This window comes from Palaemon carinicauda, chromosome 7 (genome assembly GCF_036898095.1).
Source record: "Palaemon carinicauda isolate YSFRI2023 chromosome 7, ASM3689809v2, whole genome shotgun sequence".
Lineage (NCBI taxonomy): Eukaryota > Metazoa > Arthropoda > Malacostraca > Decapoda > Palaemonidae > Palaemon > Palaemon carinicauda.
Window position 1 is genome coordinate 168,707,583 of NC_090731.1, and position 14,428 is coordinate 168,722,010.

At 45.7% G+C, this 14,428-nt stretch overlaps 1 protein-coding gene across 1 annotated transcript in view; it reads left to right on the plus strand.

Moving 5' to 3' along the window:
* Positions 1 to 11,403, plus strand: part of LOC137644143 (uncharacterized) — a 91,065-nt gene extending 79,662 nt beyond the window's left edge. The window contains exon 24 of the mRNA XM_068377125.1: positions 10,000 to 11,403. Within this exon, the coding sequence (XP_068233226.1) occupies positions 10,000 to 11,190 (1,191 nt within the window). The 3' untranslated portion in view covers positions 11,191 to 11,403. The remainder of the gene's footprint in view (positions 1 to 9,999) is intronic.
* The last annotated feature ends 3,025 nt before the right edge of the window (positions 11,404 to 14,428 follow it).

Here is a 14,428-nt window from a genome sequence, read left to right on the forward strand (position 1 = left end):
TTGTGCTCTCAATGATTTTGAAACATATCTTGAAGAGATATTTCATATAAAGCTTCTTGAAGTTTGAAATCACTTGCTGGTCCATGGTCTGGAGGAGAGGGGTGGCTACAATATTTACATCGAGGGCAGGAGGGTGAGCAGGGGCATTGTCCAGCACCAGCAGGTATTTAATAGGGAGGCGCTTCTCTGCCACATACTTGGTGAAAATCGGGCCAAAACAAATATTTATCCACTCGATGCCCAATTGTCTTGTTACCCAGGCTATTCCATTAACCCTCCACAACATGTTTAGATTTTCCTTAGTGACTTTGCAGGTCTTGAAGGCTCAAGGATTATCGGAGTGATACATTAGCAGGGGTTTCACCTTGCAATCCCCACTAGCAGTTGCTCTGAGTGCAAGGGTAAGCCTGTCCTTCATAGGCTTATGCCCAGGTAGCTTCTTTTCTTCTGTCGTGATGTACCTTTGACGGGGCATTTTTTTTTTTTTCCAAACAAGCCCAGTTTCGTCGCATTTGAAGACTTGCTGGGGACTGTAGCCTTCGCGGATAGTCAACTCGTCGAACATCTTAACAAAATCTTCAGCCGCTTTCATGTCCGAGCTTGCAGCCTCCTCATGACGCACCACCGAATGAATGCCTGAGCATCTCTTAAATTTTTCATACCACCCACGAGAAGCCTTGAACTCTTTGGGGTTCCTCCTTCAATGTTCCTTCTCCTGCGTCGGCTTCGGCCTGAGCAAGCACGAGATCACCGAAAATGGAGCTGGCTTTCTGGCAGATCGGTGATAGTGTCTCCAGCCATTTCTTTGTCCTTTACCCAGACAAGCGGCAGTTTCTCCATCTCATCGTGGAGATGGTTCCTCTTGCTGGAAAAAAGTCGCCCTTAGAAGGTGTTGCTGCTTTGATAGGTTCCTTCTGCTTCAGGATCGTTCCTATCGTAGACGGATTTCGGCCATATTCCTTTGCGAGCACACATAACCGCATGCCAGCCTCGTATTTCTTGATTATTTCCATCTTCATCTCCATGGAAAGCATTAGCCTCTTCTTTCCCTTGACATCAGCGACTTTCTTGGGACCCATGGCGAAATCACAAACACTAAATCAATGCGTACGATATCACTGCCGAAACGAAAAGACAGAGGAACGCCAATGTGTAGATGCATGATGGGATACAGTACAGTAGATGCTGACCAATAGGAAAGCAGGATCTCATGGTGGTAATTAGCATCCGAGTAGGGAGATAACCAATGGGAACGTGGGAGGATGGTAGCGAGTTTAAGGGCTGGCGGCACACGAATTTTAAAATGCGTTTCTGACACGGTCGAGCTCTCGCACCTTGCCTCCTTTCGATATCTGAAACATTTTTCATAATGCAAGTTGTAAAATTCTTCGCATCTCATTTCACAGAGTGAAAATTTCGTAAGCCGATTCTTTCGTATTGAGAGGTTTGACTTTATTATCCTATAATCAGTCACTCAGATACTCCAAAAGAGGAGGAAAAGAAGATCCCTCTACCAAGCCAGGTGCCACGTAAAGAGGAGGAAAAGAAGATCCCTCTACCAAGCCAGGTACCACGTAAGTTATGTACATCCACCTCCCAGCTTATATCCGAGGACCCAGGAGTGGGTCATAGTTGTCATTGTGCAACTCAGTAGGGGAACAAGGCTCTGGATGAGTTTCACTGGGTGCGGTAGCTGACGCAGCAATGATGAGTTTTCTGAATTCCTTATTGAAGAACGGGGTTGACAACTTCTTTAGACCCCCCAATTCTTTGAAAAGGAAGTTTTGTCCTTCCGACCACAGGACATGCCAGGATGCTATGTGCTTCCTTTGAAGGAGTCCCTGGAGGCTTGAGAACCTCTCATGGTTGGGAGGATTCTGGGGACTATGAAGTCCAAAGAGCTTATAGGGAAGGTGGGCACCCCCAGGAGAGGCTGAATAGTTTGCCTTGTCGGGTGAATGCCTATACAACAACAAACTAGCTCTCGATCATCCCCTACTGGTCCTTAGCTGAAGATTCACTATCAAGTGGCGGAGTGACCTACCTCAACATCCGATGTGTCTCATGGATTTTGGCTGAGAAAAGACCGAGAATATCCTACAAAGGAGTCGGGCTCTGAAATCCTTGTCCCGGCAGCCCCATTTTTAGGCGCTTTTGGTACCTGGAAACCTGTGTGGATGATGTCGCCAAGCAGGCTGGTGACAGTGTTGCAGGTTTAGGCAGTGGGAGCATGAAAGGAAAACATTGTGCTCCACCACCTGGAGTCAAAGGGAGTCTTGGGTTCCCTGGGCACACCATTGCTGTCAGAGGGATTGAAACCAGATCATCAGACTTGACCAATGAAGCTGAAGCCGAAGTCACCGGAGCAGCCTAAGTGGTTATGACTGCTTAGGCAATTTCCCAAATCCGTGCTAAGTTGGGAGCCCAAGGGGTTGCAGCCTAAGCGCGTGCACATACTCTTGCGAGAGGGAAAATCTTCTTGCTCACAAGTATTTGCTCATAGTAGAGACGACGCATTGCATGTACGAGTGAGAGTTGGGGAACTAGCTCGCTGTTCTTGCGAGATGTTCTCGCAAACATAGATTTCAATTCTGACCTTGAAAGACCAGGTGCGCTTGGCAGAATGAGAGTGAGGCCGAGATTGTTTAGTAGTAAGAGCAGGATGATGGTATACAGCTCTATGTACTGCAACGTAACCAGAGTCCCCTGCAAGGGCAAGCACCCTAGGTGCAAATTGTAAGCTACAAGTGAGAGAAGCTCGCTGGGATCTTGTAAGCCACACTGGTGAGATGCTGGGCCCACTGGGCTACAGGAGAAGTGTGTGAGCACTGCCATACTCGTGTTGAAAAGCTGAAGCGTGCTGGTGATGAATTGTGAGCATGCTTACAAGCAACTTGCGGGTTGGTCCTCTTACGCATGGTCAATCACTCGCGTCATGTCCGTAAAAGTTTCCCTGCAGGGTTGGCCCACACTAAAGCGGGGAGAGGATGTCTAGTATCTCCTGGCGAGTGGGCTCATCGTGCACATTCACCCCAGGGGTGTGCATGTGCAAGTTGTTACCCTTGAGAGGAACAGCCTGCCGAACCTAGGGTCAAGTAACTTGTGAGAAAGAAGAAGCATGGGGCCAGAGGGAAGGGTCGAGGCCAACCTGGGCATAACCACTACGTTAAAATCACAAAATTTAAGTAATTTGTATTTTTCCTAAGTTTTTACCTCAAACTACTTTCTTAGGAGTATCTGGGATTCTCCTCCCAACCGACCAGAGTTTTGTGTAGTTCCCCTATCTCCATTTTCTCTAGTGGGTCCCGCTGTGGCGGATGGATACTCGCCCTGAGGCGACCCGGGTCAGCGTGCGAGAGCATGGTGCTAGGTCTCGGTCGTCAGTAAGCTTTTGATTACGGTATCGAACTCCTGTAAGACACTCGGGGAACGCTGGGCGGGCAATAACCCAAAAGTAGTTCGAGGCAAGTACTGTTAGGAAAAATACAAATTACTTAAAATTTGTGATTTGTTCCAACACGGAGTTCTTACCTCAAACTACTTTCTTAGGAGACTTACACCTTAGGAGGCGGGGGTGGACTTACACGCCTGGAGACCCGATAGATCTCAATTGATTGAATCTAGATAGGAGGCTAGGTTCTATCTGACAATAAAACGGGGTAGGAGACTCGGGGAGAACTATGCAAAAAAAAACTTTCTAGTGTCTATGTAACTCACCTCTATGAAATTCATCCGACGTGGACGTCTCCAATGAACGACTCTCACATGGGCGGAGGGGAAGGAAAGGGAACAGAGGGGAAGTAGGAAAAAGGGGGATATTAAGGAGGAACTTGTGTCGCTTGGAATTACTTCCCACGGGCTTCCCCGGGGCTTCAACCTTAAACCTGTTGGAGCGCGGAAATGACTGGGCCAATGGAGAAGGAGTCCAGAGACTTCCTTGTACAGTCCTTCAGGTAGTGGGCCGTAAAAGTGGACTGTCTGGACCATGTACCCGCTTTCAAAATCTGGCCCACTGCCATGTTCTTGTCGAAGGCCAACAACGAGCTTAGACCTCTAATGTCATGGGGACGCAGTTTGCCCGGCACCGTGGATCCGTCACTGTCATAGGCTTTCTTTATGACTTGTCGTAGCCAGAAGGAGATGGTGTTCTTGGACACTGATTTCTTTACCAGGCCCGAGGAGACAAACAGGTTCTTAATCCCCGGCCGAAGTCTGGCTGTTCTTTCAAGGTATTTTCTAACTGACCTGACTGGGCACATTAACAAATCTTCAGGATTGTTCGAACGTGGAATTGCTGGGACTGAGAAGCCCTCGAACTTGGGGTCCCAGGATGCAGGATTCTGCGTGTTGGCTACGAAGTCAGGCAAAAACTTGAAACTTAGGTCCTTCCAACCCTTCGAGTGCGAAACCTCGTACGACAATCTGTGGAGCTCACCGACTCGTTTAGCGGAGGCCAAGGCTAGGAGGAAGACTGTCTTAAGGGTAAGGTCTTTGTCATGAATGTTCCTGAGGGGTTCGAAGGATGGCTTCGATAGGGCCTTAAGGACTCGGCTACGTCCCATTGCGGTACTCTAGAGGAACGTGGAGAACATGATTGCTCAAAGCTCCTTATGAGCATTGAGATCTGCCGAGAAGCTCCTAGATTGAGTCCCTTGAGGAGAAAGACCTGAACCAAAGCGGCGCGAACTCCCTTGATGGCCGGGATAGACACCCCTAGGTCTTCTCTCAGGTGAACCAGGGAGTCCGCTACCTTGTGAATAGAAGCATCCAACGGCCTGAGGTTCTGGGAGGCGCTCCACTTTGTGAATGTGCCCCATTTAGCTTGGCAGACCATGACCGAGGATTTTCTCAGATAGCCAGTCATCCTTGCGGCGGTCTTTGACGAGTATCCTTCCTTCCTCAGGAGACGCTCGATAACCTCCACGCATGTAGGCGGAAGGACTGAGGGTTTTCGTGAAACTTCTCGAAGTGGGGCTGACGGAGGTCTTCCCTGTCCGGAAGTGGCCACGGTGGGAGGACCGCTAACTCCTTTAGGTCTGCGAACCACTCTCTCTCCGGCCACCAGGGCGCTACCAAAGTCATTTGCAGGTTCTTTGCATGTCTAACCCTGTTGAGGACTTGTCTAAGAGTTCCGAAGGGAGGGAAGGCGTACACGTCGAGACCGTCATGGAAGGCGTCCTCGAACGCTGCTGCTGGGTCTGGCACTGGAGAACAGAACACGGGGAGCTGGGCATTGAGCTTTGCAGCGAACAGGTCCATCACCGGCGACCCCTACTTGAGGATGATTGTCTGGGCCACCTTCGCGTGTAGGGACCATTCTGATCCCACTACTTGACCCACCCTGTTGAGGCCGTCGGCTAGGACGTTCTTCTTCCCTGGAGTGAACCTGGCTGTTAAGTCGATGTGTTCCCTCTCGGCCTATTCCAGGATCCTTGATGTGAGGTCGCACAACTCCCTTGATTTTAGTCCTCCCTGCTTTTTCACATAGGCTACCACGGTGGCGTTGTCGCACATGAGCGCCACAGTGTTCCCTCGGAGACGCTGGATGAACTTTATGCATGCTCTGTGGACCACTAGCAGTTCAAGGACGTTTATGTGTAAGGTCCTCTCCTTGGGGGATCACTTTCCCTTCGCCGTTTCTTCGAGGAGATGAGCTCCCCACCCCTCCTTTGACGCGTCTGTGAAGAGCAACATCTCTGGGGGGGGCGGTCGCAAATAGCATCCATTTCAGGGTGTTCGACCTGTCGGACCACCACTTAAGGGTCCCTCTCGTCTCCGGCGAAACTGAGACTATCTTGTGCGGAGACTCTCCCGGGGACCAGAGTTCTTTCAGGTTCCACTGAACCGTTCTTAGCTTGAGTATTCCCCGAGGGACCAGCTTTTCCAATGATACCAGGTGGCCCACTAGCCTCTGCCAGTCCTTGGCCCTCCTTGGAGTGTCCGATAGGAAGGGGAGGATTATCTGGTCTAGTTTCTCGAGCCTCTCTGCGGAGGGGAAGGCTTTCCCCAACTTGGAGTCCAGGACCATCCCCAGGTAAGTCATCTTGGTGGAGGAGACCAACTGTGATTTCTCCATGTTGATGGTTATCCCCAGGTCCCTGCAGAACCGGAACAGCTTCACGCCTTGCTCCTTCAGTGCGCCCTCTGAGGCTGAAAGTAGCAACCAGTCGTCTAGGTACCGGATCAGGCGGATCCCCTGCTCGTGTGCCCAGACTGACACTGTTGTGAAGACCCTCGTGAAGACCTGTGGGGCTGTCGACAGACCACAGCATAGAGTCCTGAACTGCAACAACTGGGAACCCCACTTCACCCTGAGGAACTTCCTGCTGAAGGGGTGGACAGGGATCTGAAAGTATGCATCCTTGAGGTCCAGGGACATCATGAAATCCCCTTCCCTCAAGGCCACCAGCACTGACTTCGGAGTGTCCATCTTGAAGTCCGTCTTGCTTATGAACTTGTTGAGGGCCGAGAGGTCGATGACCGGCCTCCAACCCCCTGTCGCCTTCTCCACCAGAAAGAGCCTGCTGTAGAACCCCGGGGACGGGTCCTTGACTAGTTCTAACGCTCCTTTGCTCAGTATGGCTGACATCATCTCTTGTAATGCTGCTTTCTTCAAGGGATCCTTGAGTGCCACCCATTCTGCTCGTTGGTCGGGGATCAGAGGGGCGGCTCCACTTGGAAGGGAACTCTGTACCCCTCCTTCAGGACTGCCACGGACCACAGATCCGCCCCGTTGTCCCGCCATGCTTGCCAAGAACGTTTGAGGCATCCCCCTACCTGAGGCTTCGGCAGGAGTAGGGGGCCTCTCCTCCTACCTCCACCTGGAGGTGCGGCTAGAACGGCCTCTCCTCCTACCTCCACCTGGAGGTGCGGCTAGAACGGCCTCTCCTGGAGCTGGAGTAATTCGGTCTAAAGGAGGCCTGCGGAGTAGTACTTCCCCTACGCTTGACGCCAGGAAGAAGAAGGGGAGTCACTTCTAGGTTGTGCTGTAGAAGGGTGGGGACCGTCCGGCGCAACCCTTCTATGAGTGGGACGTCTTACTGCAGGGGCATGGAATCTCCTGTCTCCTTGAGCTTTTGAACCCTCTCCATAGCTTCCTCCACTGCCTTTAGGGGGAAGACGGAGTCACCCCACACAGGCGAGTTCCTTAGGCACTTCGCTTCCCTCTCGGGGAGCTTACGGACCAGCTTATCGAGGACAATGTCTCTCCTCCGCAAGATCCAGTTAGCTGTCTGTGTGAGGGACTGGAAGGTGAGGAACTTCATGGCCTTCCCCCCCCCCAAGTGGATCAGTTCCTGGAGTAGCGTCTGGTTTTCGGGTACCGTCAGGTCGTGAGACAGCTGAAAGCCAACCAAGGTGCATGCCCACCAGTCTAACCACGACGTGACATTCACTATATCCTGGGCCGTATCCTCCATCATCGAAGCCTCGGCTGGTGAAAAGCACACTGGAGCAGAGGAGGTTCTGGCTTCTGAACTGCCCTGGTTGAGGGTGGATATTGCCGCTTCCACTGTGCGGGGCCCCGAGTGCCGTCCTTCAGAGACGTAAAACCTTTTCTGGGTCCTTAACCCCGGCAGTAGCTTGAAGGACGCTTGGGCCCTGAGAGAATTTACTTGTCCCGCTACGTACCTGTCCACGTGATCCATCCCTAATTGTCCACGTGATCCATCCCTAACTTAACGTCTGGGGTTGACGGGAGGGTTAGTGATGGCTTCTGTTGGACGAGGTTGTCGACCATTCTTCCCAAACCCCGAGAGCCAAGCTTGCTCTGTTCAAGGTTTCGGGTCGTCCAGTCGGTGATGACGTCTAATTAGGGCTAGGACTTTCCTGTAGGACGACACCTCGTCCGCTGAGCACTGTCCGCCGTCCATCAGGCCTTCCACCACTTGATCCTCCGTGTCGGGTGCATCGCCGAGCACGGATGGAGCCACGTGGGAGACTACGCCATCTCCTTCCCGCCGATCCAACGGCGCGGATATTTCCAACACGGGTGGATCCGCCGAGACGGAGGTAGCCGTCATGGGTCTACTTCCTCCCGGGGAGCTCAGTGGGGCCAGGGGTCCACGTTGAGCCGCCGGTTGGCCAGGGCGCTTTGGCAGAGCTGCCATGATACGGGGGATGGAGGCCATGCTACCGGGCCAAAACAGCGGCTCTCTCCGCTGGGCGGATGGAGCCGGTGACTTGGCGGGTAAAGGCATGGCAAAGTCGACATGTGTTGGCGGTTTCGACCGACGGGCGGATTGAGTGGACGACCCGTGGCAAGGGCGCAGGCCCACTGGATCTCCGGCCAGGTCGCGCACTCAGGACAAGTGGAAGACGGGGAACACACGTTACCCCTGCACGAGGAGCACAACAAATGCGGGTCTACCTCTGGCTTCGACAGTCATGCACCGCAAGATTTACAGACCTTAGGCCTGGGGCAACCTTAGGCCTGGGGCAACGGCGTTGGGATTCCATAAGGAAGCACTAAAACACCAAGCAACACAAGAACACTGGGATAGGAGGTGAATGAAAGGGCAAAAGGGAATGGGTAAAACACGCGGCAACCACGTGGGGACACAAAGGGTCGGATGGGATGTGAGAGAGCGGTGAGATGTGAACTACGCCGCGACCAGAAGCTTACTGACGACCGAGACCTAGCACCATGCTCTCACACACTGACCCCGGGGGGTCGCCTCAGGTCGAGTATCCATCCGCCACAGAGGGACCCACTAGAGAAAACGGAGATAGGGGAAACAACACAAAATTCTGGTTGGTTGGGAGGAGAATCCCAGATACTCCTAAGAAAGTAGTTCGAGGTAAGTACTCCGTGTTGGAACAAACATCTCGACAAGCTGGTACTTCAAGGGGGAACCAGAAAGTCAAAGGACGGCCACAACTGACGCAGAATATAAATCAAGGGAAGGCACCGCGGCCTTACCAAGGGGCAGCAACAAGGTCTTCTTAACCCACAGGTTATCCAGGGATCAAAGGCGCACTCCCTCATACCAGATTGTCCTCTAGTGGAAATCTAATTGGAAGAGGCAGGCAGAAGAAGAAAGTCTGGGTATCTTAGTCTTCGAGGCAGAGCTCAAAGGTGAAGAATCATTCTTCAACTTAATCTTCCTCTGGCAGAACTCCTCTCACTGGGAGGATGGCCACTCCTCTGCATAGGAGTGTCCTCTGCGTGGGGGGCAAAGTTGGTGAGGATCCATCTTCAAGGAAGACCAGAAGTGCAGCTGATCTTTCCCAGACAAACCCACATGCTGCTCCCTCAGAAAACAGTAGTCACACTTACAAAGAGAAAAATAGTCACACCTGCAAAGAGAAAAATAGTGTCAGTATAGCCCTTGAACAGATAACGTAGAGGCAGTAGACATCTGCTCTCTGCCGTGGCCAAATGAAAAGTGGTTGAGGTAGTGAGTAACCATGTGAACCCAGCCTCCTATCCCGCAACTGCCAGGAGGTTGGTTGCTACCTTGATGAAAGTTTTTAGGGCCAGACTGACTGCCAGCTTGCACTGAATCGAATTCCTACATAAAGAACGAAGGTTTCTATTCGTTTCAGAACAAATGCCAAGAAAATTTCCCTTCTACAACTTTTTAAAGCATGAAATTCTCTTTCATATGGATTTTACAATAAAAAAATCAATTGATAAAAACAATAGCAGTAGGAATTTGAAGTAACCTCAAAATAACATTATTTTATTGGAGCCAAGTTATGCCCCCAAATCATTATTTTAATGGAACTGAGTTGTGTACTTAAATCATGTAAGATAGGCTCTAGTAAGAGTTGAGTAATTTCATAAATAAGTTAGTTCTCTAAATTTCTACATTGATGCAGAGCATATGTTAGTTGTAATTTTCCTTAATGCTATAAAAGTCTTACCTCCTTTCCTTATAAAGTACAGTATTTTACATGAAATTATTAATTCTTTAGTAAGTATAGAATTCTATTACAATTAACCTTATTTTCCATTTGAAAACTTAATATTAATTCTGCCATCTTTCATAATTTCAGACTAATGAATGGAGTGTCGAGGAAGTTTACCTGCTTATTGATACCATTATAAATTGGGAATTGCAGCCTCGTTCTTTGCAAACTCCGGAAAAATCAGTCTCACAATCAGCAAGTGAAAATCTGCAGAATCAGGGATATTGTAAATCTCCTGAACTTTGTTCTGAGCAATGGCAATATCTTGTAACCACATACAATTATGGTGGATACCGAAACTTTGCTGAACAGCTGTGCATTTTACATTTGATAAGCCCTTCACTTTTACAAATAAAACAAAGCACACAAGTAAAAATTACTAGTGCAAGTTGTCTTTCTAACCAAGAAAGTCAAACAAGCATTGGAAAACAGACTAAGATATTAAAGAAACCACCAGATGAAAAGGAAAATGTATTACAGTGCATTCCAAATAGTCCAGCCAAAAAGCTTAAAGTTTGTGCAAAACCTAATGCTCCAGGTAATGTGGTGTCATATGTCCGTATAAATGTTCCAAAACAAAAGCGTAGTATGCAAGTGTCAACCGATGAACTAAGTTATGACAAAATGACCAAGAAAAACAACTCTAATGATACTCACAAGAGAAAGATGAAAAAAATTAGCAAAGACCGTGATAAAATTCTTCCTTGTCAAACAGTAACTATAAAATTAGAAAGTGAGCCGTTTCATAAAAAAGAAACGAGGGAAAGATTGTTAGATGAAAGAAATGTGCCAGATTTGTGTTTAGAAAGTGAGCCTATTCATGAAAAAGAAACAAAGAAAGGGAAATATGTTAAAAATGTGCCAAAATTCTATAAAGTCAACTCTGAATATTATTTCAAATGTAGTCCAGATTCTGACGAAGAAAAAATAAAGGTTGATATCACAAAAGTGATAGTGGATGGAAGATCAAATGTAATAGAATGCCAAACAAAAGGAGTTTCTCCAAGAACTATAATGCTTCATTATCCATTAGATCACTTAATACCATCAGATATATCACAGGTTCATGTGCCACGAACATTGGTTTATCCAGAATTGTTAGAAAATATAAATGTAAATCATGAGGGTATCAAATTGTTGAATATTTATCAGGAGCAAGTTTCCAAAGAACAACAGAACTTGATGAAAATGTTAAAAGATAGTCATACACACCAAATTACTGTTTTGAAAAACATATTTTCTGTCTTCCATGAAATACACGACTCCCTTAATGCCTGATATCAATACTGTGATTTAAAAACAGTTCTTGTAATTTAGTTGTTTTTTTATGGTGCCAAATACATTAAACTTTTTTTGATATAGTGCTGGTTTGAGTCATTCACAAATCTTATCCCTGGCCCACTTTTTTAATGAATTTAGTACATAATGTAAATCTCTTAACATTGCTGCAAATACTGTACATAATAAACCTAATTTTCAAACTAATTATTTTAATACTTTCCTAGAATTTATTTGTTCTTCATTTTCTTTGACTTGAGCTTCGGTTTGAATAAAAAATAAATTTTTGCTATAACAGGTACAGTGGAAGGAGTCATTGGTAAATAGAAGTTATGAAAACAATGTACCCCTCCCAGCTGCAGCCATTTAGATTTCTCGTTCATCTTTATGCTAATCAATTGTATAAAAAATCCATATCCAATGTGAATAGGGAGGCAGGTGGTAATTTACATTAAATCCGTTTACATAATTAATTTTTGTAAGGAAATTATTTATGAATACTTCCTAGAATTCATGTGATGAATACAATATTACCCTAGTAGGAGGAGGGGCAGTGGTACTTACAGTATTCAAAATAACCCAGATTAAATTTTTAAGAAATCTTAGCTTCAATTCAAATCTGATAGTAACCTAATAATGATTAATCAAAACTAATCTTTATGCCGTCTAAATAAGGATATCAATTACAGTACCTAGAAATTGCCTTGCTGCTGCTACAGAGCTAAAGGCCCAACATCTATGAAAATTACACTTGACTTCTCTCAAATATTACTTAGGAAATGCATAAAATATTACAATATCACCGAGCTGCGTTTAAAACCTCCTGTTAAGGTTCTAAGTGGTATCTGCTGCCTTAGTAAGATGAGCTGCCAAAGCTAGAGCCCATGTCACACAAGATGGGCAACCATAACAAATGAACGATGCCCTTAAAACGAGCTTTCGCTTTCAAAATAATGTAAATGAGAATCAAAAATATTCTTTAAACGAGACATTAAATGTTTTTAAAGTGGTCTTGTTGATTTACGTCAGCTACCTAACATGGTTTAAATATGCCCTCTGATTTGTATAGACCCCCTATAAGTATTATTTCAAAGTTCTAATTGGACAGAGAGACTCATTTAGGCAATTGATGTAATAAGTATGAGGTAACATCTTTAATGTAGAAATAATTATTTAGCTCTGAAACTTTAGTTAACAGAGACAGGCGTGAATTCGCGTATCTTTGGTGTCATAGGGTGGGATAACTCCTAACCTAACAAATCACTGCCCATTGCCTACGCTCGGATAATCAACACGCTAAGTACTGCCTAATCTTGTTTTTACTTGGTTTCTATCACAGCATAATTAGTTTGTAATTAAATGAGTAAGTGTACAGTACATGTACACACTACGTACTGGACACTGTAAGGCTACAGTACAGTACTTTATGTAACTCTAAAGTACGTAGTTGTTGCGCTGACCTAAACTATATACAGTATAACTTTACTGAATAATCATCAAACTATCATAAAACACTGTTGTTTCTATCTAGTAATACTGTACCATATATCATTGGTACTGTAGTGTTTATTACTGTAATATATGTACAGTAATATCACTACAGTACAGCCTAACTGTTCTGTAAGTGTTCATTGCCTATCGTTCAGACAACTACTACTTTGACAATTCACTGCACACGTAGCCTACATTTATATACTGTACAGTATTGTGAAGTACAGTACGTAGTTAATAAAGTGTACAGTACTGTAATACTGTTCTGTACAATATGTTTACAATTTAAGATTAACTAAGTGTACAAATTTTATACGACGACCGCTAACCATTTTCGTACAAAGTTCTAAGCAGCGGACTTGAAGGATGGCACAATTCCTGATACTTAGTCTCTTGCACAGTACTGTCTGACATCTACAGCAACCCGCTAATAATATTTATCCCATCTAACACTTGAATGGGTTAGACTTAAAAGATGATGATAGAAGTATCGTTATTAAAATCATACTGTAATCATTGCGTAAACGCATATGGTCACGATAACAACCGAGCAAAAAAAGCTGGTAATTTTTGTACAACCGAATCAGAAATCAGCTTTTTTGCTTGCACAGTATTTCAATCATTGTACAATAGTAGACAAAGTAGCATAAGACTGATATTTTTTCATTATACCCTTAATCACAATGGAGAAGAGATCAAGAAAATATACTGCCAAATATAAACTAACAAGCTGCAAAGTCAGTGGGAACCTGTGAATGTGCAAATCGTGTAATTAAAGGAAAATGCTGAATTTAAAAGATATCATTGCAAAAGTCTCTGAAAACCAAGAATTTAGTTTTATGACAATATAAATAATTTCCTAAGCTTCATAATCAAGCATCAAAGAGCTAAAAACTATAAATTATCATGAATCGGCAACATGAATGAAACTCAGGTTAACTTCCACTGTACTTATATGCGATTCAACATCAGTGCATAAGATATGAGAGAAGTATTTCAAATAACTCAATGTCAATTTCTGGTGAATGTATGGACTAGCACCCATCATCAGAAAGTAATCAAAGATTTTAGTCAGTTAGAGAAATGGGATTTATAGTAACAGTAGGAAATTCAGATAGCATAAAATCAATATCTTCAAGCAAAGAAAATGTTATTTCTTCCTGGGACTGGAAATACAAAAATTTCCTGATTTTTTTTCCTACCTTTCCTTTTCAAGTAATGACATTACTGATGAGACAATAGGGGAGCCTGTAACAATCTTACTGTCACCAGAAGAGCAGGGATTATCAAAAATGCCGGGGGAATTCGGCAGACCCAAAGGAAGAGGATTAAATTGTAGAGGAATCAATAAATTAAAGAATTATTTAATAGACTGGAACAGAACAGTGGTGTCAGCTTCCCCTCAAGTCCAGTCCTATTCTTTACAGATTCTCCTCTGTCCTCATACACCTGACAACACTGAGATTACCAAACAATTCTTCTTCACCCAAGGGGTTAACTACGGCAATGTAATTGTTCAGTGGTTACTTTCTTCTTGGTAAGGGTAGAAGAGACTCTTTAGCTATGGTAAGCAGCTCTTCTAGGAGAAGGACACTCCAAAATCAAACCTTTGTTCTCTAGTCTTGGGTAGTGCTATAGCCTCTGTACCATGGTCTTCCACTGTCTTGGGTTAGAGTTCTCTTGCTTGAGGGTACACTCAGGCATACTGTTCTATCTATTTTCTTTTTCTCTTGTTTTGTTGAAGTTT